At 40.5% G+C, this 24390-nt stretch overlaps 1 protein-coding gene across 1 annotated transcript in view; it reads right to left on the reverse strand.

Annotated features, from left to right (window-relative positions):
- Positions 1 to 17261, reverse strand: part of DNER (delta/notch like EGF repeat containing) — a 139403-nt gene extending 122142 nt beyond the window's left edge. The window contains exon 1 of the mRNA XM_055723828.1: positions 16890 to 17261. Coding sequence (XP_055579803.1) covers positions 16890 to 17147 — 258 coding nt within the window. The 5' untranslated portion in view covers positions 17148 to 17261. The remainder of the gene's footprint in view (positions 1 to 16889) is intronic.
- Positions 17262 to 24390: the final 7129 nt, after the last annotated feature.

A 24390-nucleotide genomic window follows, 5' to 3' on the forward strand; every position in this document is an offset into this window, starting at 1 on the left:
TTTCTTTCTTCCTTCATTCATCTTGTCTTGAGTCATATCAAACCTTTCATCTTCACGTACTTCAGACATACAACTCACCCTATAGCAATGCACAGTGAAAGCATAAAAGACAAGGGTAGCTAGAACAAACTACGCTTACCACATGTATAAAGCACAGCAAATGTCTCAAGGATTCAGAGCAAGGCCTCTGAGCTGCGCTGCTGAAATCAAGTAATTTCAGAGCACCTGGACAATCTGGGCATAACAGACTGTTAATGAGAAATAACCTTCTTTAAGAATGTCAGCAGCACCACTACCCGCTGTCAAAAAATTAAACCACAGTTGGCGCACCATTTTTAGTGTATTTATATATACACATTAATGATGGTAGACTAGCAAAATTGTTACACTCAAATGTATCACTGTAGATAACTATTTAAAACATTGCTAGGAAGAAGTTACTGTTACACAGTTCCAACAATAGATAACTCAAAATCTATTCCAAAAAACATCCAAAAAATTGAACCTCAGATTTTACTTGCACTACCAAGATACACTGAGTTATCTCAATTATAGAAAGAGAAGGAAGTTACTATATGGTTTAGTTAGTTAAAACAGAGCAAGGAGCTGAATTGCAACACTAGTAAGAGATGCACAGTACTTTTGTCACCTGACTTTCCACAAAGCATTTTCACTTTAACAGTAAAACACTGAAAACAAATCTGTTCACAATGATGCCTCTGTGCTTCATAGGATTTACAGGTACAACTCCTTCTTTCCTGTATGAGCCATTCTCCTCAGCTAACTTGTTGATAGAAGCCATCTACTTGCTCCAGAAATACATTTCCAGAACAAAACAGAAACAGTAGAACAATTGCCAAGGTGCAACAGCATCTAGAAAAACTCATTTAAGGCCTTAGTCCCTCAAAAACTCAGTCTAATTGATAAAACCAAAAATTATTGGCAGTGAAGAATGATAAAGACAGAACCCCAGCATATTTCACGGAAAGGAATTGTAGAGAAACAAGTTATTTTCAAGAAGAATCATTTCATTTGATCTGGAATAAGAATAAATGCAATTCACTCCCACTTCCGACTTGATGCAGATGACTATGCGCTATGACCTTACCCAAAAGGCATGCAACTTCTACACTAGTCATTGGCCAAAGTGAAAATAAGATCTAAAAAAGATAAAGATCTAAAACCCCTTCTGAAATAACAGCATTACTTAAAATTGGACAGGGTTCAGCAGATACTCAAAGGCAGAGAAATCTACTAAATTTATCAAGTGCTTAGCAAATTTTACTAAATTCTTCAGAACTAAAAAGTTGGGAAACATTTCTGACAGTGTTAAGTCACTGCTGTAGTTACTACTGCTGAACAATAATATTTCACCTATGAAAAGTCCATAATTTGTCTAATGAAAACTAACTGGACTGCTCTCATTAATTTTCTAGCATTCACTACGGAGATGCAAATCAGATTTGCTACAGAAAAAAAAAAAAGAAATAATAATAAAATATGATTATATTTGGAAAGTTATCAGCAAATAAAATTTACTATTTTTTCTCTAAACTCTCTCCTCTTTGTACATTTCAGTTCACACCCTGATGCCAAAAATTAGTTCTATTTCTATTCTTGTGAAATCCTGTGCCAGATGTCTGATTATGCCTGCTTCTGTATTACAGAACAATGCTGTTGAAAGAGGAAGTAAAACTTAGAAATCCATACAGACAACTGTAAAAATAATTTGGGTTGCTGAATGAACTTGAACTGTACATAACATATAATAGGAATACAGATATTCATAGTCCTTTCATACCCATGAGAGTGAGAATGACACCTGGAAGACTATGCAGCATCATTAATGCATTTATTTGGACCTGGAATACAGGCAGGTGCTGAAGAAAAGGCCAACAGTCAAATTCTTTGAGATACCTTATGTCAATTCACCTAGCTGAGACACAGAAAATTCAAACCAACTATCATTTCTGCTTATACCTAAAGAACTGGCAGTACTGAAATGAAAATCCTACAGTGCCATTGAAATGCAATTCAAGCAAGAAAAGAAGCTATCAGGCTTTTTCGGCATCTGAATCCTCTTTGGCTAAAAAGAAAATAAAAATTATTTTTAGAAGTTAACTTTATTCATGCAACTCTGCATTAAAAGACATCAGCAGAAGCTACAGAAATCACATTCCTGCAACTACTAGTGAAAAGAATATTGGGCATTGAACAGATGCCTATGCATTGAACGAACTGGGAATTGCACAGATATATAAAGGCAGAACAAAACCAGGAAAACATAGATAGAAATTATTTCAAATAGATTGCCTTCTAATGATTATTATTGGTCAGTGTGGTATCTACTCATCTAGCTAGAATACTCAGTTTTATTCCAGACATTGTGAAGGTCAAAGGCAAGGGCAGCTTGGTGGTTCGGGAGCAGCCCAGTAGGCTGGAGATGGGCAAGAACTTGGGAGGGGACATAGCCTGGACAGCTGATCCAAATTAACCAACAGGATATTCCATACCATATGACATCTGCTCAGATATAAAAGCTAAGAGAAAGGAGGAGGAAGGGCAAGGCATTCGTTATCTGCATTTGTCTTGTGGAGCAACCACTATGCATATACTGAAGCCCTGCTTCCTGGGAAGTGGCCAAACATCACCTGCTGATGGGAAGTAGAGAATAACATCTTTTGTTTTCCTTTGCTTCGGCATGCATGACTTTTGCCATTACCTTCATTAAACTGCCTTCATCTTGACCCCCAAGTTGTTTTTTTTTATCTTATCATCCCACACAGACACACATTCTGCTGAGGAGGGGAGTGATGGAGCAGCTTGGTGGGCACCTGGTGTCCCACCCAAGGTCAACCCACCAGAGACCGTAGCCCAGTTCTCCCTTTCCAAACCAGCAAACACGGCAATGCGCACTTCCCTTTCTCAGAGAATATTTTGTATATTAAATCAAAGCTGCTTCAACTGCCAAATTCCAGAAAACAGCCACATTCCACAGACCTAGAATTCACACATTCCAGAACATAAGTCTGAATATATTGATTTCCTTATTCTATTATGAATATCTATAATGAATATTTCAGCTTATCTCTTATACAAGCTTAATAGTCAAACTGTAAAGTTTAACTTTTTCCTTTTTTTTCCTGATGCTGCTTATATTTCATGTCTTAAGTAAAGAAATGCAAACACACAGTATTACATTTTATACTCTTCTTCATCCCATTTATTTCATGAGATCTAAAGGGACTCTGAATAACTTACTATTCTACTCATCCCACAATTCAATGACTGCAACCAAATTAGTTTCCACACTGAAACACCCCTACATCAGCTGTTGTTTCCTCTGGGTTTGACACTATTGTCTTTAGAAAAAAAGTAAATTCTCCTGAAATAAGGGATACAAGCTCCATCAGCAACTTTCCCATGTGACATTTTTTGTTAATACACTGGGAAGAAGGAAAAAAAGAGCGAACAGTGAAGGTCAGTAACTGAAAACCAGTTGGATTATTAAGGTAGCTTGAGATGTATAGGACAAAAAATAATTTGGTGCATTGAAAAAATATGCTTTGGATAGAGAGAGTATGGAAAAATGTAACTAAATACTTTACTAAAAAAAGTAAACCACAGGTTCCAACGTAAGAAAAAGACAAAAACTACATCATCTCACTCTGCCAAAAAGGTGATGTGTTTGTTCATCCCAATTCCAGACAGCAACATTTTTAGACCTTAGGAATTAGTTTCATTGATGTTTATTTCCATAAACAAACAGGCAAGTTACTACAGGCAGAAGATGAGCTTGCAGAGCATCAGCTACTTCAAGACACGTATTTACGTACACATACTTACATAGTTGTACCCCACAGTCAACACACATAAGCCATCTCAATTCAACTTTAATGTAGCATTAACACTAAAAGCATCATTAACATGAACATTACGCAGGTAGCAAATATTTAGACCCAGATCTTTGCAGTCTTGCTTTTATGTATCCATATATTAAAGTTTTTCAAAATCAACCTAATACCTTTACAATTCCCTTGAAAAACACAGAGAACCCCATCTGTGTTATTTTAAAAAAATAGAGAAAAACAAACTGAGCAGATCAACAGCTGATAAAGTTTTACAATTATCTCCAAAAGTAGATTAGATAATGGCAATGTTAACATCTAAATCAATACATAATTAAATACCTGGGAACTTTTGCTACTAGATACCACTATACCACACTTCTTACAGTTGGTAGAAACTTCTGACTGAACATTGGGGTTATCAGAAAGTAACGGTTAATTGAATAAAAAGAGCTTTGTGCTGGCACCTCTGATCAGAGGAGGCCAAATCACAGACATGTTTCTGATGGAAGCTTTCTGGTGAACGTACTCTCCCTACTGCAGCACTAGTGCTGTGCTTGAAGATCTGGGAGCACAGCAAAGCACCTTGCAGCCCTGAGCTGCAGCCCCACTCTCGGAGTCACTGCACAGAATTTCAAAGCCATAAGAAGGCTGGGATAACTTGAAGCTCTGTGCTGGTTTTGGCTTGGGTGGAGTTAATTTTCTTCACAGTAGCTAGTACGGGGCTATGTTCTGGATTTGTGCTGAAAACAGTGTTGAGAACACAGGGATATTTTAATTACTGCTGAGCAGTGGTTATACAGTGTCAAGGCCTTTTCTGCTCCTCACCCCACCAGCACATAGGCTGGGGGTGCACAAGAGGTTGGGAGGGGGACACAGCCAGGACAGCTGGCCCCAACTGACCACAGGGATATTCCAGACCATATGACATCATGCTCAGCATATAAGCTGGAGGAAGAAGGAGGAAGTGGGAGGAGTTCAGAGTCATGGCATTTGTCTTTCCAAGTAACTACTACATATGATGGAGCCCTGCTTTCCTGGAGATGGCTGAACACCTGCCTGCTGATGGGCAGTAGTGAATTAATTCCTTGGTTTGCTCTGCTTGCAGGTGTCACTTTTGCTTTAGCCATTAAACTGCCTTTGACTCAACCCATGAGTTTTCTCTTGTACTCTTCTGATTCTCTTCCCCATCCCACCAAGGGAGGCAGGGAGGCTGAGTGAGCAGTTGTGTAGTGCTTACTGTGCTGGCTGAGGTTAAACCACGACAAGCTCTCAAGACTTCTCAGCTTCACAAAACTGCCCTACTTAGTGTCAAGGAGCTTGGAAGTGCTTTTACCAGCCAGCAGCTCTCAGAGCTTATGAGCTGCTTACACACCCTAGGCAAGGAACTTAGAAACTCTGAGAACACAGACCAGAACTGGATGTAAGTATATTTTGGAAAGGAAAATGTCATCCTTAGAACTAGAAATCCAAGTTGGAAGCTGCTGCAGTACTGATTACAAAGCGAAAAGCATATACATCATACAGAAATCAACTAAGATGCTACATTTGTGTTTGCTATACATCACTTACACAATAAGGTTTGCTAGCACAGCTGTTATTCCAGAGTATCCTTCAACAGATTATCTAATATGAACATAAAATATGGTTAAATCACTCACTCACTAATATGTCATGCTAACAGAAAATCCTCCATAATCCTAAATCAAATATAGTGAGGTTTTGGCCCATACCCTGATTTGCTGCATGCTACCGCTAGCAGGACTGGATAATTGTACCTGTAACTGATAAATCTATCATGCTTTTCTTAGGCAGGCCTTTGTGAAAAGGCAGATTCACTGGAACTGTTAATCCATTCTTTCTCACTCACCTGCAGAAAGAGTTAAAATTTTGTGTCACAAGGGAAGCTAGCTGACTGGGGAGAAAGGCTTTCAGAAGCTGGGCTTCCTTCTGCAATCATTCCACTTAGATAATTTCTTTGCTGCATTTCAGGAGCACCAAGAAACCCAAGCACAAATGGTTACCAAAATAACTAATTCTAAACTTATATTTATTATTTTTATAGACAGAGAAATTACTATGAGTTTATTTCACCTTTAAGAGATGGCATAGTGGAGTCTCAAGCAGCCCTTAAAAGAAGATGTTCCACATTTTTAGCATGCTCTATAGAAGCCAGATCCTGCCACACCCTCAGAAAGATTATTAAGAATTTCTGTAACATCAACCCAGTAACTTTCCATTACTTTCAAGAGCCAGTAGTTAGGGAAATTTTAACATTAGAGTCCTATTACAGTTATGTAAATTAAGTCAATTTGTCCTTCCTTCAATTAAACATGTTAATTTCCCAGGGGACTCAACACCATTTTCTTCAGTTGTCACATATGCCATCATCACACAGTACACTGTAGCCTTAAAAAGAATTAATCAAGTATCTGGTCTTACAGACCCTACCTATGTCAGTAAACCTCACGTAATTCAACTCATTGAAATTCAAAGGCATTCTCAAATGAGAAAGTTTCTCAGATCCCTACATACAGGAACATAACCTTGGTGTTCCATAGTGACAATAAATGCCAGAAAACAGCTCTCTTGCAACCAGACAGCAGAATTAGGACTATCAACACAAAAGTTACTTAGCTCTTAAGTTAATTGAACTTCTACATGGCGATCTTTACCTTGTTCTGCTTAATAATGCTCAGTTATATTTGCCTGAAAATTAGTACAATAGAAGTACATGTATGTAGTCAGTCACAAGTTATTAATAGACTGCTAGGTCTGTATGAAAGCTAAGCCATGTATTAGGTTTCTGAGGTTCACTCAATTTGATTTTGATAATTTCTTATTATCAAATAATATTATCATATTGATAAAAATATCAAATAATGCCTAATTTCTTCTGTAGAAAAAAACAATACATCTGTTAATTTTTTTTTAATGAAAACACAAATAAAATTTGCATGCATTATTACAGATTTGCTGAATTTAAAGCACAAACCATGAGGGCTGAATAACAAACATGACAATTGCCATATAGTTCATGGTGATACCTAACTGTCGTTATGGACAAATGACGCTATCCAAATACTTCAAATGGAGATCACAGCAACATACTATGTCTGGAAAATTACAGAAAACTGTCCCTATATTTCCCTTAGCCACATTAGCTGATCATTAGCTGATGTCTCATACCTGTTGTGGGGTTTTTTTGAAGCACTGTCCTTGTCATAAGATTACCTTTTATTCAGACTCTTCTTGTTTGTCTCTGTATAAAAGTGAACAAGTTGTTTCTCCCAGGTTATTCATATCTTTCCACATCTACTAATCACTTCTGCTGCCCTTTCTCTGCATCATATCTATTTCTGCCCTCTCTATCTTGTAAGTAAAGTTACCTGAACTTGATTTCAGGGGATTAAGTGCTATTCATTCATAGAAGGGAACAGCATTCTCTAACAGCTTCTGTTCTCTTGTGACATTATCTGCAAATCTTGAAATTATTTGCATTTTGAGCACTCAGGCTCAACGAGGCTTATTCAACATACCGCTATCAGAACATACGGGTCTTCCTCCCAGATAATCACAGTTTATTTAGAATATACATGGTTAGCTGAAATTATTCCTTCTCTTGTGCATTTGTCAACAACAAACTTCAGTTTTATTAGGCCCATTACAAAGCAGCACATAAGGGCAACCTAGACTGAAAATGAGGCTTGTTGTAAAGAAAAGGAGCCGTATCCTGTTACTCCTTTTACAGCTACTGTTCCTGAAGATACACAAAGGTCTTCTCAAACTGACAATACAGTTGCTGTTGTAACCAATACATGAAGTACAACAAAGCTCCCAAAATCATTAACATTCAGTGACCTTATCTCAGTATAACAACCCTACTTTCACAGTCAAATTGAATCCCGTTCTTAACTTATTCAAGAGCACCTTGTTCACAAAACACCTTTGCTACAGAAGTCTTCAAAATACTGGTCATTGATCTATTGCCCCTGCTTCCAGTGGGAAAGAACAGTATGAAAATAAATTAATCTGTAGACTGCTAGCCTAAATATTTGCCAGACAAAGAAATAGTCTAAATGGATGATTTTTTTTCTTTTGGTGGGGTTTTGGGGGGTTTTTTGGGGTGTGTGTGGTGGGTGTGTGTGTGGGGGGGGGGGGGCGTTGCGTAAGAAGGCTTTTTTCCTTACTAGGTAAATATATTCTGGTAGGCCACTGACATGTAATTCAGATTCTGGTATTTCAATACTATGCTTCCTTATAAAGTGCTTTTCATCTAACATTCTTAAAGCCTCCATATACACTCACAAATTAACCTTTAGAACACCCAGGATTATCTGAATTTATAGAGGAGAAATTTAAATAAGAATGTGGTAAGAGTGACTCAGCAAAGCAGTCAGCATTCCAAGCACCAAGCCTTGATACCCCCATTCCTAGTCAGGATGTATAACTTCCAGACCTTTTTATAAAGTTTACAGCTATTTTTTCAGGTTTACAGCAGAATATAATGCTAAGTAGTACAGTATGTTACACTTACTATGGTCTGTAAAATTTTAAAAAAAAACAACACTGCAAACTTGAAAAATAATGTGGGGCAGTGATATGAGTTCCTGAACGCAAAGACGTTACATATGTGGCATACAAACGAGCATTTGAATGCAAGAGGAGTTCTTTGTAGGAGATTACACCCAACCAATAGAACAAATTAAAGAGTTTTCTTATCAAGCAAATATTACTTCTCTCATTGTATATCTCAATGTGCATTTCTACTGTTACAAAGCTGTTGGAAAATTGCAACAATTGCAGTTTCAGAGCTTTTTCCTAGTAATACAATTATAATTGGTGGTTTGTATAGCTCATATTGATGAGTGACAAGTTTCTCTCCAGAGGACACTTATTTCACCATTTACATTATTCCTGTAACATATACATTGACAAAACCATACAGAACAATAAGTTGAACCAAACCGTTTTTTTCTTAAAAACCAGAGAACCAATTAAAAGCTTAATAAATTATGCTCTACAATGTCAAATGCACATACTAAACTGCTTTTACCTTCAGATTTTGACTTAAATGCCACTAAGAAATTTTTAATGAAATTAGCCCTACTCTTGCCAAACACGTGTTTTCAATTGACATGAATGCACTTTAAATATGGATGCTTTCATTCGGGGATCACCACACCACGATCTGACACCTCCAGGTAAATTGATGAGTTCAGTTCACCTATATCAACCAAAAGTTAAAAAAAAAAAAAAAAAAGTAAAGTGGATATTATTGAAGCCTTCACTATAATGCAGTTGTCAGAAGAACAGGTAATCTCTCAGCATACATAAAAAAATGGGATTTAGCATTGTTCAAAACAGACTATATTGAGATTAACCAGCAACCAACAGGGACATTGTTATTTGCTCAATCTATTCAGCTCAGAAAGGACACCACAGAAAAGAAAAATATTCACTACATGCACAGGGAGGGAAGAGTGGTATAACTCTTAAGAGGGAAAAATATGCAACACGGACATAAGAAAATAAGAAAGAAAATAAAAACTAATAAACTCATGTTTTTCATGCAATTAATCTGTGGGATTAATTGGAACACAAATTATCACAGCCAAAGAGTTACTAGAAATAAATGAGGGACTTGATATTTAACAAGAACAGAGTAAGTTATGAGAGCAAATACCAAAAAAACCCAAATCCCAACAAATATCAACCTATGTTTACAGTTCAGTGGATACTATTTTCAGCAGACTCATGTCTGCCTATTAAAATGGAATTTCTTGCATCATCTTCTAAGATTTTTGGTCTCATGATCAAGCTGAAATCCTGCTAAATGCCATTTCTGAAATTATTGATCTCAAGGCATGTACTTCTCAGAAAGGCAATATGTAGAAGATTTTATGAGAGTTCTCAAAAAGAGGGGAGCATTTCTACCTCCTGTATTACTGAATCAAGTCATACAATTCCAGTACTTTAAGCAATATTCTTGTTTGTTTGTTTTCCCATCCATAGTCTGTTGTTTCTTATCTTGTATTCAGTATAAGGTATTCTCCTAGTATATGGGAAACCTGCTCCGATAAAGAGGATTTCCAGGGCTACACACACACAAATGACAACATTGAGTTACGTATTTCAAAGGAAAGTGAAAAAATACTAGTTTTTAAACAGATATCATTGCAAAGTCTCTCAGATCAAAGAGCATAAACTGCAATGAAATACAGCATATGAAAAAGCTGAAGCATCTTAGTATAGCATATCTTCTACTATTATTTGGTTGCTTTACACCTGGTCCTTCTCTTTACAAACTTTAATTACAAAAAATTATTAAAACCAATACCTGAAACTTCCACTTACATGACGGAATTTTTCAGAACCAAATAATTTGCACTATGTAATGACCTGACTAGCATTTAAAAAGAGCGATTTTGAACAGATTTAACAGGAGTATTTCCAGACATTGAAAGACAGAATACAAAGATTCACCGAGGTTAGTGTGCAGATATCCAAATAATAACCACTTATATAATTGGGACAGTTTGGGCTATTACATTATTCCAGTTTTATTCTACAGAAATTTAGACTAAATTTGTTTAGATCCCATGGCAAAAATCACAGCACAATTCTTTATTGACTGCTTTGGAAATTGCTGAATTATAGTTCTCCCGCATATTTTTACATTATATGCTTCAAGGCAAGATGCTAATTTGAAAAGCTTAAAATTCTGACTGGAAATATATTTCTACTACATTTAGAGAAAACAGATGTTATAATAGCTAAAATAAATGGGGTGGAGAAACTATTTTTCACATTCATTTATTCTGCGCTAATGTTCCCCATATTTGATACCTCACACCACCATACTGCAGAACTTCATCAGTTCCACTGCAACCGTGGAGATCATGAGGCACCTCAACAATACTTCACTTGCAGGTCACAAAAAACCTCATTGAAAACAAGTAATACCCTTCGGTTCTGTGTGACATGCAACTGCTACTTGAAGAAAAAATATCCTCAACAATGTCTATGAAATGTGGGTATACTGATTTGTGACTAAAGGAGCTGTAAACAAAGTAGCCTGAAATTAATACTAAAGATTTTTCAGATATCTAATAGCAATGTTGCCATCTTAGAACTCCTATTTGCACTGCACAAGTTTGTCAGCTTCCAAGTACAGTCTAGACTTGATGTTAAACATATACCTATAATAATACGGAAATAATTGAAATATCCAGCAAAGGGGAGGCAGGAACAGGACAAGAGTAATAGTCAAATGCAAACTCTAGGGGGAAATAAAAAAACAACCAAACCCAAAAACATAACCACACACACAGATGTGTATGTGTATACAGAATTAAAGAACAGATGCATAGGATGGTCTTGGCTGGAAGGGACCTGAGGGACTGGTTCAAGCTCTGCTCTGGCCAAGGCTAATACTAGGTCAAGGTGCTTGGGGCCTTGGCTACTCAAGCTCCTAATCTCCAAGGATGGATGGAGATTCCACAACTGTTCTAAGTTCCCGTTCCTGTGCTTGACCACCATCATTGTGAGGAATTATTTTTTTTCCTTAGATTTAACTGGAACTTCCCCTACTATAACATGCGTGTCACCTCTTGTCCTTTCACTGACCACATCTCAGAAGTCTTGCTCCTATGACCACCCATCTGGCAGCTGAGAATGGCATTTAGTTCCCCCTTAGCCTCCTCTTCTCCAAGAAAAACAGAGCTCTCACAGCCTCTTCTCACACACAGTATATATATATATATCAATGCAAATATTTAAATTCTGCAACTTGAAAGCACTACAAGAGTTAGCAGTTAGTCAGCAGGAAATGACATGGTACCTCAGAACTCAGGCTAAACTACATCCAAATAAAACAAGAAAACTCCAGGGCATCTGCTAACTATACAATTTATTCTTATTAAAGATAAAAGAGTATTCTCTTCATTAATGAAAAAAATACCATTTAAAATATGCTAGAGAATTCATTGTGAATTCAAGGATTCTTTAGAGACCTTTCAGAAGGGATATACGCACTTAACAGAAAACAGGATCTTGTGAAGATTTAATCAGGATACTGACATGAAGGTGATTTAGCAGTTTGATTAAAGGATGTTCTTTTACATAGCACTGTCCAGTGCAACCTGAAATAACCTGGACAATGAAAAACTCTGTACCACTTACTCTGAGGTATTACACCACTGAGTCAAGAAACAGTAACCTTTCTTTGAACAGCAGTTTACTACCCCTGGATTTCCATATTCAGCATTAAACAGCACATTATCAGAAATCTACTGAGGACAGAAATTCAAAGAAAAAGAAACAAAACCCCAACACAGCATAAAAAAAATAGAAGCAGGGGACACAGAGCAAAAGAATGGAATCGCTGCAGTACAGTATACAAATGTTCAAATACCATGATCAAAGACAAGAATAAATTCATCTGGCATTCACAAGTACAAAAAAAGGGAGAGAACAAAGGAAAACATAATCAGGCAGAAATTCAGGAGGGGAAATAAAAAAATAATAATCATTCTAAGAACAAAACTTAAAAGATAATCTACCATCCATCTGTATTAGTTTTTATATTATCAGTTCTTTCCGTGACTTCTTTAAACTCACATGACACCTTTCTAACACTTCATTTTAAACAAGCTGTCCACAGTTACATTTAAAAAAAATACTTTCCACTGTAGGTATGGAAAAGTAGCCATTGGAGTGAACATAACATATCCTCCCTAAGACCAAAGAGATCTTTTTGCCACTAAAATAATAATTTCAGTACTAACTCAAAAATGCTATTACATCAGTGGCTCCTATGTCATGCTCAGAAGTAAGCGGAACATCCAGTCATCACTAATCAGACCATATGGAAGAGAACTGCTGCAAAGTCAGAATGCTGGTTCAGTATGCTCGGATACTACTTGTGTTCTAGTTTTGATTACTGACACAATCTATACAATAATTAAGAGCATATTAAAAAGCACCAAAGAAAAGAATGAGGGAAAATTATCAAAGGAGGGAAGAAAAAAATAAAAACAAAAACAAAAGCAGCAACTAAAACAAAGCATATATGACAATATTTTAAAATATTAACTTTTAATGAAATTATGTCTTTTAATGAAATTAGCACTAGCATGGAACCAAATAAATATAATGCAATTTAATGCAAATATCTAAGTTCAGATTCTGTGGTTTTAAGCAAATTGTGACATTTTTCATTTCTTATTTTGCAATTTTGTACCTTATGTCTCTAAAATTATTTCATAGGGCACTAACACCGATCAATTTTTACATAAAACTTCCCTGATAAAGAAAAACAGTTTTATTGGATAATACATGTCATTACAAAAAACAGACTAGTCATTAGACTAGTTGTTAGAAATAAAGGTTAAAGGCTGCTTATCAAAGTAAAATATAAGTAAAAATTTAGAGACTATAAAGTTTAGGTGTCCTGGTTTCAGTTGGGATGGACTTCAATATCTTCTTAGGAGCTAGTGCGGGGCCGTGTTCTGGCTTTTATGTGAGACTTTTCAGTTCCTCAGGCCTTGCCAGCAAAAAGGCTGGAGGGGCACAAGGAATTGGGAGGGCACACCACCAGGTCAGCTGTCCTGAACTACCCAAAGAGGTATTCCATAGCATGGGACGTCACGCCTGGTATATGAACAACTCCATGCCTGGGGCTTGGCTGGGACGGGCAGGTCATTGCTCAGGAACTGGCTGGGCACCAGTGGGCAGATGGTGAGCTGTTGCATTGTGAACCATGTGTTTCCCTCTGGATGTTATTCTTTCCCTTCCCTTTTTCATTATAACTGTTATTGTCATCATTGTTATCACTGTTCTTTCATTTTTGTTCTAGTTCAATTATTAAATTGTTCTTATCTCACCCCTTGAGTTTTACATTCCTTTCGAAGTCTCCTCCTCATCTGTGTGGGTGAGGGGAGAGTGAGCGAGCGGCTGTGTGGTGCTCAATTACCAGCTGGGGTTAAACCATGACATTAGGGAACTTAATATCTCATACTCAGGTCATCTCAATTTATTTTGTCAAATTCTTTCAGGGTAAAGCTGAGAATTAGCCAAGTTCAAATTCCTGCAGAAAGGCCATTGAGTTCTCTATAATTTTTGTACAATTTCCTTGGGAATACATGTGATTTCTTCTCTCACAGTAAAGTTTAAGATACTTCAACACATTAAGTCTATTTCTTCTTTACAGAGATGAGAAGCATGGTAAAGAGAAGTGGGGGGAAAAATCACAACCATGAAGAGGAATTGAGCTAAATTAGAGCAACATCCCACAATGTGTAACCAAACAAGCCATAACAAAACAAACCTGAAGTTTGCAAAACAAAGTATATTCTAACTGTAATGTAAGATATATACACATGCATAATTCATGGGATGGATATAGTAAGAGGACCTACAATTTCTGTTGTTAAATAAATAACGAGTTACTAAAGCAATTATAAGATCATGGAATTGGCTTATGTCCAAATGAAATGTATCACTTGGTGACAGGAAAGCTCTGAACTTTTAGAAGTATCTCATGTGCATGCAATGCCGATGTTGGTGCTGGCATGGGAAAAGAATAAAAAAATGACAAGTGCATCAAAAACAGTTACAGTAAAAACTTCAGTGGCAATCTCCAGTTTTGACTGCAATCACTCTACATTACAACTTCACTTGACTTGTAGGCACATTTTGAACTTTTTTTTTTTTCATTCTGTGTTTCAACACACCTGAGCCGAATTGGTGAAAGATTGCCTTCACTACTAGAAGTGACATGAAAGTAATTCTGTATTTTCAGAAAGTGGGGCTCCGGAAGAACTCCAGCTCCATCACAAATTCCAAAAGTGCAAACTTACCTTCCATGATCTCAGTATTTTAGTGTAATAATTCCTGTTCTTTTTTCCCTTATTGGCATTCCCCTCTGCAAGTCCAACTGCTCAATAACAACCTCAGCAGTAAGACAAAAAGCCCTTTTGCCTACATATATCCAAATGATCCCCTGATTTAACCCATAGTCTTCTCATAACCCTTAAGGAATATGAAAAAAATAATCCTTATAGTTATTTTTAAATCCTTTCAATTCTTCATTATCATTGAATTCATTACTATTTTTACCTTACTTTGTGGGAATTTAAGCCGTTAGGCATTTGTTAAGCTGTTAGGCTGAACGACAGAGCAACACAAGAGTTAATGCATTTGTACAATATTTATTTCCTATTTCAATAAAATGAGCAAAATGTCAACTATGGATATATTGTATTTATACTACCCCTTTAAAAAACATACCTGTTCTCTAGCTAAGTTATGTTTCAAAGCCATATTAACTTCCCATAGCTACCTGGCATCCATACTTCAACTGCTGACATGATAGCTAGAAGTGGCATTCATTTATCAGCTTTCCTTGCGAGGGTCACTACTTAGTATTTCATAAAAAGAAACAAAATATACGACACTGTATGCCTCCTCTTACTTGTTAATAAAAAACATAACTGCTGTGAAAATATCGCCTATTTCTTTTGTTAGAAAAACAATTAAATCCAGTTCCCCAACCACAACACTTCACAAGAGTTACGGCGCTAGCAAGCGTTTCATTGTACTGAGTCCTGGAAAGGGTCATTAATCTTTCAGTCATGGATCTCAGACACATCTAACAGCAACAAACAAAGGCAAAAACGCAGCACGCTCTTTCTCTCTTTGTAGCGATAGAAACATAGTAAACTCCTAAGAGGACAACCTAAAATTAGCCGGAGACATCTATTTAAATCCACTTTCATCTCTCTGGTTTTACAGAATCTCATTAGCGTAAATATTTTCACTTTCATTGTTATACTGAATCAGCTGAGGCATTTTAAGGCAAGCACAGAACTCTGTGCATAGCGCTCCTACTTTATGATGACTTTTATACTCACCTACACATTAAGTCTTCAGTAAACGTACTGTCCCTTTTCATTGATTCGACAGTATAGTTCAGACACTATGTTACCGAAGAACATTAAAGAAAAAAAAAAAAGCAGATCGAATTTACTTGAATTCATTTGCTTCGATGTCAGATCCGGCTAAACCTGAGAGCACTGACAGAAATGGGAGCTAATCCATCCAGCCCTTTGTACGCTGCTGTCAGGAAAGTACCGTACAAACCTCTTTGTCCCTGCACCTGCTTTTCCTTATCGGAAGGGATGGAAGATTAAGGTTTTTGTGAATTTCTGAACACGATAAGAAAGACTATAATCCTTAATACCAGAGATTTAAAAAAAAAAAAAAAAAAAAAAAGATTACGATCTCCACGTGACAATAATTAAATTCGGTTTATTACTACATTAAACCCCAACGTGACCACGCACGTTAGAAAGATGAACTGCTCCGTGCCTCTGATCACCACCGCTGCTCGGAGCGTTCTGACCTCTCGGAACCGAGCGCAGCCCGGCGCCGCCCGAGGCGCGGGCAGCCCCCCCGGTGAGGGGCCCCGGGGCACGGTGTGTCCCCGTCCCCGTCCCACCCCTGCCGGCAAGCCAACGCCACACAAATGGCCGGGACCGGGCGGTGGGGAGTGGCTGCGGTGCCGAGGTGATGCTGGAAGGCACCGGCTGAGCGCAGCCCCGTCCTCGTTCACCCCGAACCGAGCCCCCGGTCCGTGTCACTGCCGGCGTGAGGGCCACTCCCGGGCGGAGCGGCCCGCCCGCCGCACGGCTCCGAGCCCGGCGCTGGCGGCACCGGCACCCGCTCCGCGCGTCCACCGGCGCGGAGCCGCCGCCAGCCCGGGGCAGAGCCGCGGCGGCCGCTAACGGCACCACCGGCTGCAGCGCGAGGAGCCGGCGGGAGGGAGCGGCCGGGGGAGCGGGCACCGGCACCGGCACGGGCCGGGGCGGAGCGGGGCTGGGGCGCCCGCAGGCGGGGTAGGGGCGCGGCGGCGGGCGGGAGCCGGCCGCGGACCGAGCGGGGACACCCAAGGGCAGGGACAGGCACAAGGACGCCGGGCGGGCGGCGGGCGCCGAGCGGAGGTCCCGCGGGAGGAGCCGAGGGGGACGCGCCCCTCACCTGGCAGGAGGTGCCGGTGACCCCCGCGGGGCAGGCGCAGCTGTAGGCGGCCGGAGGCTGGGGCAGGAGCGGCTGGAGGCGGCGGGGCGCGGCGGGGCCTCGGGCCGGCACAGGCGAGCAGGTGCCGTTATTGCGGCAGGGCTGGCTGAGGCAGGGGTCCCGGCCGGGGGGCGCGGCGGTGGCCGGCCCGGGGAGGCAGGCGCGGCGCTGAGCCAGGGCGAGCAGCAGCAGCAGCAGGAGCGGGGCGGCTCGGGGCATGGCGGCGGGGCGTCCGGGTGCGGATGCCGCTCCGCTGCGGGCACCGGCGGGGAGAGAAGGAGGAGACGGAGGCAGCGGCCGCCCGGCTGCTCCCTACCCCCGTTCCCCGGGCAACGTGCGGGCGGGGACTGGGCGGGGAGGAGCCGGCCGCCGTGCTGCGGCGCGCCCGGCAGGGGGCAGCCGTCCGCCCGCAGCGCGCCCCGGCCCCGGGCCCCGGGCAGCCGGGCTGGGCGCGCCCCGTGCGGGCCGAGCGGCACGTCCCGGAGCGCAGCAGGGCCGGCGTCGTTTCCCCGCTAGAGCCACGGTGGCAGCGGACGGGGCTGCGCCTCCGCCCCGGCTCCCCCAGGCAGGCGAGCGGCTGCTAGGGCACGGGGACCGGCGCCGCGCACCCGGCGCAGCGGTTCGCAGCGGGAGCCGCGCTCACGAGCGGCCCGGTAGGCATTCCCGGCCGGGCAGTGCCTCCGCTCGGCGTGGCCGGGATAAATGACTAGGCACCGGCGCCGGGACGGAGCGCTGCCCTGGGCTGGGCAAGCACGCTGGAAGAGATGCTCCTTGTTCGGGACATTCATCGCTTGCTTATTTGCTGTTTCACAAGTGTAATCTTCTGATAATTACTTTAAAGTTCTGTTAAGACCAAAGTGGAGGCAGATGAAAAGCCTGAAAATCAATCCTGTCATTTCTCATATTGGAAAAAAAAGAACCAAAGCCAAAACAAAACAAAAAAGCAAAAAAAAAGCAAAAAAAATCCCAAAACAAACCAATCTGTGTATTTTCCCAATTGAGGTTATCTACCGCTGATTTTTAAAAATCTATTTATAGTTTGCTAGTCTTTTGGGGGGGTTGTACTGCCTCTGATTTACAGACAGCATCTGTTCTAATCAGTTAAGAGCCAGCGAGGAAGCCAGTCCCCATTCCCTGCCCTTCTATTCACTTGCTCCTGCAAAAGCGCCATACTCCAGCCCGCCGTAGCTAACGGCTTCCCAGAGCTCCACCGCGGAGTACAGGACAAAGTGCTACGACTTTCACAAACCTCTACGCTTCACGTACGGCTAAAAGCTGTATCACGAGCAGAAATACCGAGCGATGCGAACGGAACCGAACGCACCCGGCTGCCGACCCCCGCCCCCGCCAGCGCCGCCCCCCGCGCAGCGCCGCTCCGGTGCCGCACCGGCTCCCCCTGCTGCCCCGCCAGGGGCGACCCCTTCGTCCGAACCGAGCCCGTTTATTTCCCTCGCAGCCCCTAACAACGGTGGGCGCTGACGTTTACTACAGCCTACAGGCGCTGTGGTAACACAAATGAAAACCTTTGTTACATATATTTGAATTAAGTTGTTTATTTGACAACTATCTGCTCCTTAAGGTTACTTGTTCTACAGATACTCATTCATCAGAGCCCTCCACACACAGAGACAAAACACCTCTGCTGTACTTACCCGACAAGTTCATCTTTTCTTTACTGATTATCATTAAATGCCATCTCTCAGTGAAATTCTTACAATTTGGAACTGAAATACTACTTACTGTTCCTTAAGCATCTTTTTGGTTGGGCTTTTTTCCCAACCAATTTTGCAACCGTAAGAAACATTCTTATTAATTTGCTAAGCTTGTGCATAAGAATGTCATGGAAAGTGGTGCCAAAGGCCTTGCCCGTGATAACAGTTACAATAACTGTTCATTCATTCTGTTCCATCCACAAGATCTGTTGCCTTGTTCTACAGGAAAATAATTTGGTTTGACATGATTTGCTCTTGATAAGTCCACAGAGGCTGCTACTTGTCTCCTTATTATCTTCCAAGTGTTCTGAAATAACTTGCGTATATCTCTCACATTGCTGTGGTATTTGATGTTAAAGCAGATGGGCTGTAATTCTCTCTGTCCTCCTTCTCAATACAAATGTTTGTCCTTTTCCAGTCTCCTAGGACTTCACCCTTCCACACAGGTTGTCCAAGATAGTTGTTAATAACAGGCTTTGGCCAATTCTCTAAACATCTTATAGAACAAGTCCTCAGAACCAGACAACCTGAAAAGATGTTCTGCTCTCTAACCTGACCCACCTTTCCTTCTGCTCAAGCTCTTTCTCCTGGCTGATGCTCATTGTGCTGACTAAGCTGACAAACTGCCATAACAAACACGATGCCTGCATCGACTGGTTGTGTAGAGCCCCTATTTTTCAATTGTTCTTGGTACCCGCAAAGGGTTCAGTAATTCTGGTCTGTATCTGAGGCTTTTCAGTAGTAAGACAATATAGATGAGTATTGGAAAAGATGGTTTTGAGACTGACAGCTAGATCAGATGATGAATTCTGTTGATGTAGTAGCATGCTATTTGCAGAGGAGAACTTTAAAAATAAGCTAGTCAGCCAGCACAACCAACAGAGCAGAACGTTAACATGGCGTTCTGAGTCAGAGCGGACACAAATATATACTCTGTAAAATGCTAAGGAAACTCATGTGATATAAGCAATGTGTGCATTTTAATCACCATTTGCATAAGGAAATATTTATCTGTACAACAGAAAATATTATGCCTACCTAATTAGCTAGTGATTTTCCAAAATGCTGTATCTTTTTATGCGTTTTAATGTTCGAATACGCGTGGTTTAAATAATTTTATAGTCAGCTTTCCATAAACAAGTTACTAATCTCAGTGTTCAATAAGGATTCAAGCTGCCTCGTTTACACTTGCTAGAATTTTAATTATATTACCAGTCTAATAGCTTATTAGTGTGGCTTAGATAAGCTACGTTACAGCTTAACTATTTATTTTGATGGAGAAGTACTCATCCTCTAGTGGCTTGAAGGAGGTTTTTCAGAGGTTTTTTTTAATCCGTTTTGGTTAAATATTTAGCGAGGAACAAAAATCTCTGTGATTTCTTAAAAGGAAGTTATATGTTTTAAATGTCTCCCATAACAGCAATTTTTTTCTAAGTATTGATGAATTATTGTAAAACCACTATTAGTTACATGTTTCTTTACTAGTGTAGGAGTTAATTGAGATGAGATAGTCACTGTGTTCAGCCTTTTCCGAACAGTGCCTGGACTGCTGTTTTGGGTCAGCTTGCAACCATGTCTTTATGATACTGTTTTGCAGAGAGCAGAACGGACGTTTTCCTCATCCCTCCCTCAGCTTGTGCCTGCTTTAAAGCATCTCAGGAGTTTCACTTCTGATCTACCAAAAAGACTGCGTTTTTAATTTCGTTTGAGAAATTTCAGAAGGGTCCCATTCATGCAACCAGAGTCAGATTTCCAAAATTGCCAAACGTGTTCCCAATCCCATACCCAACAGCTGCCAAAATTAAAACAAAATCCTCTGAAAATTGCCACAACTGCTGAAAATATTACTGTTTCATAAGATTTATAATGCATTCATTCAAAATGTTTTCTACATGTATTTAACTTTCTTTTTCCAAGCACACAGTTTCTATTCCAGCAAATTCTATTTATAACTGTTTGAATGATCCACACCTCAGTTTGCCAAAATATTGAAATACTCATTTAAAGAGGTAAGCAGCCCAAGGAATTCAGTAAGAACGCTCACCTTGGAAGTTGCACGCTCAGGTGATTCACATTGGAACTTATTTTGGCTGTTTGTGAGGGCAGCTTTTGGCTACAGAAGGTTAGTTTAAGTCTCTGAACAGAGGTGAGGTTTTAAAAAAATACATAGTTCACTGCTATAGGTGGATGAGAGGGAGATGTTGCTTTATTTTCATATGCACCTGAATAGTTACTATTTTTCTTTTATCTTGACGCAGACCGGCAAACACCCTGCTCCCTGACAATGTGTATGGATTTTTCCTCCCTGGCTCTTGCATTTGTATTTGTTTTACTTTTCTCCACTGTATTAAGCTGTTTGAAGCTTGCATATCTTCTTCTTTTTGTTTGCTAGCTTTGATATAGGAAAATGATTATAATCATGCTGATTTGTTTACCGCTGCCAACAGTGACCATATAGGTTGTTATTTAATGTCTGCTGTTCAGGGAAACTGTGGTACAAGTAGAGAGGTGCTGATACAACCAGTATCAAGAGAAAGCTGCCCACCTGGGTACAGAAACATAATTCATTGTTAGAATCATAAATTCTTGGGACTCATAAATCATGTTTTAAGACAAAATCCATAGAGCAGAAGTTAAACTCTTATATCGGGGAGCACGAAACCACTGTCCTGTGAAAATCCATTATGCTGCTTTATCAGTGGCAGACAGACAATTCAGAAGTGGCACTATTTCCCACATCTTCACCTATTTGTTTGGCTTAAAGGAACTTTTATCATCCTATGTGATTTTATATGGTTTTAGAACAACCAAATAAAATCAATCCCTACCTCTACACATTATAGATATTTCACATACACAAATAACTGTCAGCTATTTAAGGAGGATATTTTTCTAGATGTTGCTGGAAAAATTATCTCAATAGCTACTGCACCTTTTGCTAAAAAGCTGCGTAAGTAATTTGAAAACAGACACTTTTGAAGAGAAGATGTACTTTTATACTCATAATGTTTTTCATCACCATGCTGTGCGATACTGCAGCAAACATTGCTGCACTTCATAAAAAAGAGAAATTTATCATACGAAAAGACTGATTTGGACCTGCCTTCAAATAAATAAAACTACACTGGGTAAAATCCTGTGTATTTATTGACCCACCTAGTGGGTGAAGGAAAGACTGTGGATGTTGTCTACCTGGACCTTAGTAAAGCCTTTGACAGTCTCCCACAGCATTCTCATGAAGAAACTGGCTGCTCACGGCTTGGATGGGTGTACCCTTTGCTGGGTAAAAATCTGGCGGGACAGCTGAGGCCGAAGAGTGGTGGTGAATGGAATCACATCCAGCTGGTGGCTGGTCACAAGTGGTGTTCCCCCGGACTCAGTGTTGGGGCCAGTTCTTTTTCATATCTTTACCAACAACCTGGACTAGAGGATCAAGTGCACCCTCAACAAGTTTGCAGACAACACCAAGTTGGGCAGGAGTGTAGAGCTGCTTGGGGGCAGGCAGGCTCTGCAGAGGGATCTGGGCAGGCTGGATCCATGGGCTGAGGCCAACTGTATGAGGTCCAACAAGGCTCAGTGCCGGGTCCTGCGCTGGGGTCACACCAGCCCCACACAGCGCTACAGGCTGGGGCAGAGCGGCTGGGAAGTGCCTGGTGGGAAAGGGCCCGGGGTGCTGGGTGACAGCTGGCTGGGCATGAGCCAGCAGTGTGCCCAGGTGGCCAAGAAGGCCAACAGCATCCTGGCTTGTATCCGAAACAGTGTGGCCAGCGGGACCAGGGCAGTGACTGTCCCCCTGCACTGGGCACTGGTGAGGCCGCACCTCGAATGCTGGGTTCAGTTCTGGGCCCCTCGCTGCAGGAGGGACGTAGAGGGGCTGGAGCGTGTCCAGAGACGGGCAGCGGGGCTGGGGAAGGGGCTGGAGCACAAGTCTGCTGGGGAGCGGCTGAGGGAACTGGGGGGGTTAGTGTGGAGAGGAGGGGGCTCAGGGGGGACCTTATTGCTCCTTACAACTTCCTGACAGGTGTAGCGAGGCGGGGGTCGGTCTCTTCTCCCAAGTAACAAGTGACAGGACAAGGTGAAACAGCCTCAAGTTGTGCCAGGGGAGGTTTAGATTGGATATTAGGAACAATTTCTTCACTGGAAGGGTGCTGAAGCACTGGAACAGACTGCCCAGGGAGGTGGTGGAATCACAGTCCCTGGAGGTGTTTAAAAAATGTGTAGATGTGGTGCTTAGGGACATGGTTCAGTGATGGACTTGGCAGCCCTGGGTTAACGTTTGGACTTGATCATCTGAAAGGTCTTTTCCAACCTAAATGACTCTATGGTAAGTTTGAATCAAGTTCTAAGGAGCTTGTTTCTGAAAGACTTTACAAAGTAACACAACAAAACATGTTGCAACTAACACAGCTGTCACTTAAATTGTTTAAAACCTATGATGTAGATACAACAAAATAATTAAGAAAGCATGTATAAATTCTGACATTTACAGCCTTCCACCCTGTTCTTAAAACCACGACTTATGCTTTCAAATAATGCTCTGATGTGACTACAATTTCAGTAGAGAAAAAAAAAAAATCTATCATTCATACATACAGTAATTTTTAGTCAAAGAAACAGAGGAAGTGAAAAACATAGAATCTTAAACAATGTCAGAATAATCTTAAAATTTTATCTTAGAATTTAATAGCTGTTTCAGTAATTTAAATTATGGCAACATGACAGCTATCATAACAAGCATTTGGCCATGAGAGCTTGAAGTACTATATCTGAAGAAGGGCTATTTTTATATCCAGTAAGTAAATGACATTTTATTTCTATGAACTTCAAGGTACATATGGCAGAGGACATATCGTCTGTATTCTGGCTGACTGGAAAAACCTACATACTAGAAGCTGTGCAGAGAAGAGAAGGATAAATAAAATAGCAACAGACATTTTACCTGAAAAACAAACAACAAAAATCATACGGTAATCTACTGAGATGTTTTAAGGCTTAATTTTTCTCTTTGTTATTCTTCTTAACCAGCAAACAAAAAGGTTTGCTTTTTTTTCAGTTTGTCGTTATACAAGGGTCAGTACCTGGGATTATTAAGGTAGCAGCCAGAAGTAAAAATACCCTAAACAGAAAACTGCTTTTATGGGTTTAATTAGAACATAAAATTTCACAGCAAATACAAAATGAATTTATGTAGGGTTTTTTCCTTCATGCCGTTATTCTTGCAAACCTTCTTTTTCAGGTATTCATTTCTTTTCAAGTTCTTCAATTCATTATTGCTCAGCAATAATCATCCTCACTAGATTTAAATTTTACATGTTATTTATTAGTAGGTTATGGCTCAGTCCAGGTTTGTCTTTTCAATTTCATTCTCTCCCTAAGCATTTATTTCAAATAAGAGATGTATACATGCATTTTAATAAATGTGGATCCACAAAGTACCTTGACTGCTTTATAGGTTGACTCTTCAGGCTCCCAGTTAACTCCCAGTGCGGATAATGACTTGCCACCTCTTCACCACCTTCCACTGAGGTGGTTATCCCAATTTTACAGCTCAAGCCCCAGCCCAGATTCTAAACTATTTAGACACCTAACAAACGAGTTGGATTCTTGTCTAACATCCTAAAGAAAGCTAGCGGTAAGTAGAAAACCCATCCTATAGCTCTGAACTACTGACTTACACTATAGCTTATAGCTTGCTATAGAAAACAATCATTATCTAAATTCTGTAAAAATTAAGAATAAGTGTCATATAT

This window comes from Falco cherrug, chromosome 11 (assembly GCF_023634085.1).
Source record: "Falco cherrug isolate bFalChe1 chromosome 11, bFalChe1.pri, whole genome shotgun sequence".
NCBI lineage: Eukaryota > Metazoa > Chordata > Aves > Falconiformes > Falconidae > Falco > Falco cherrug.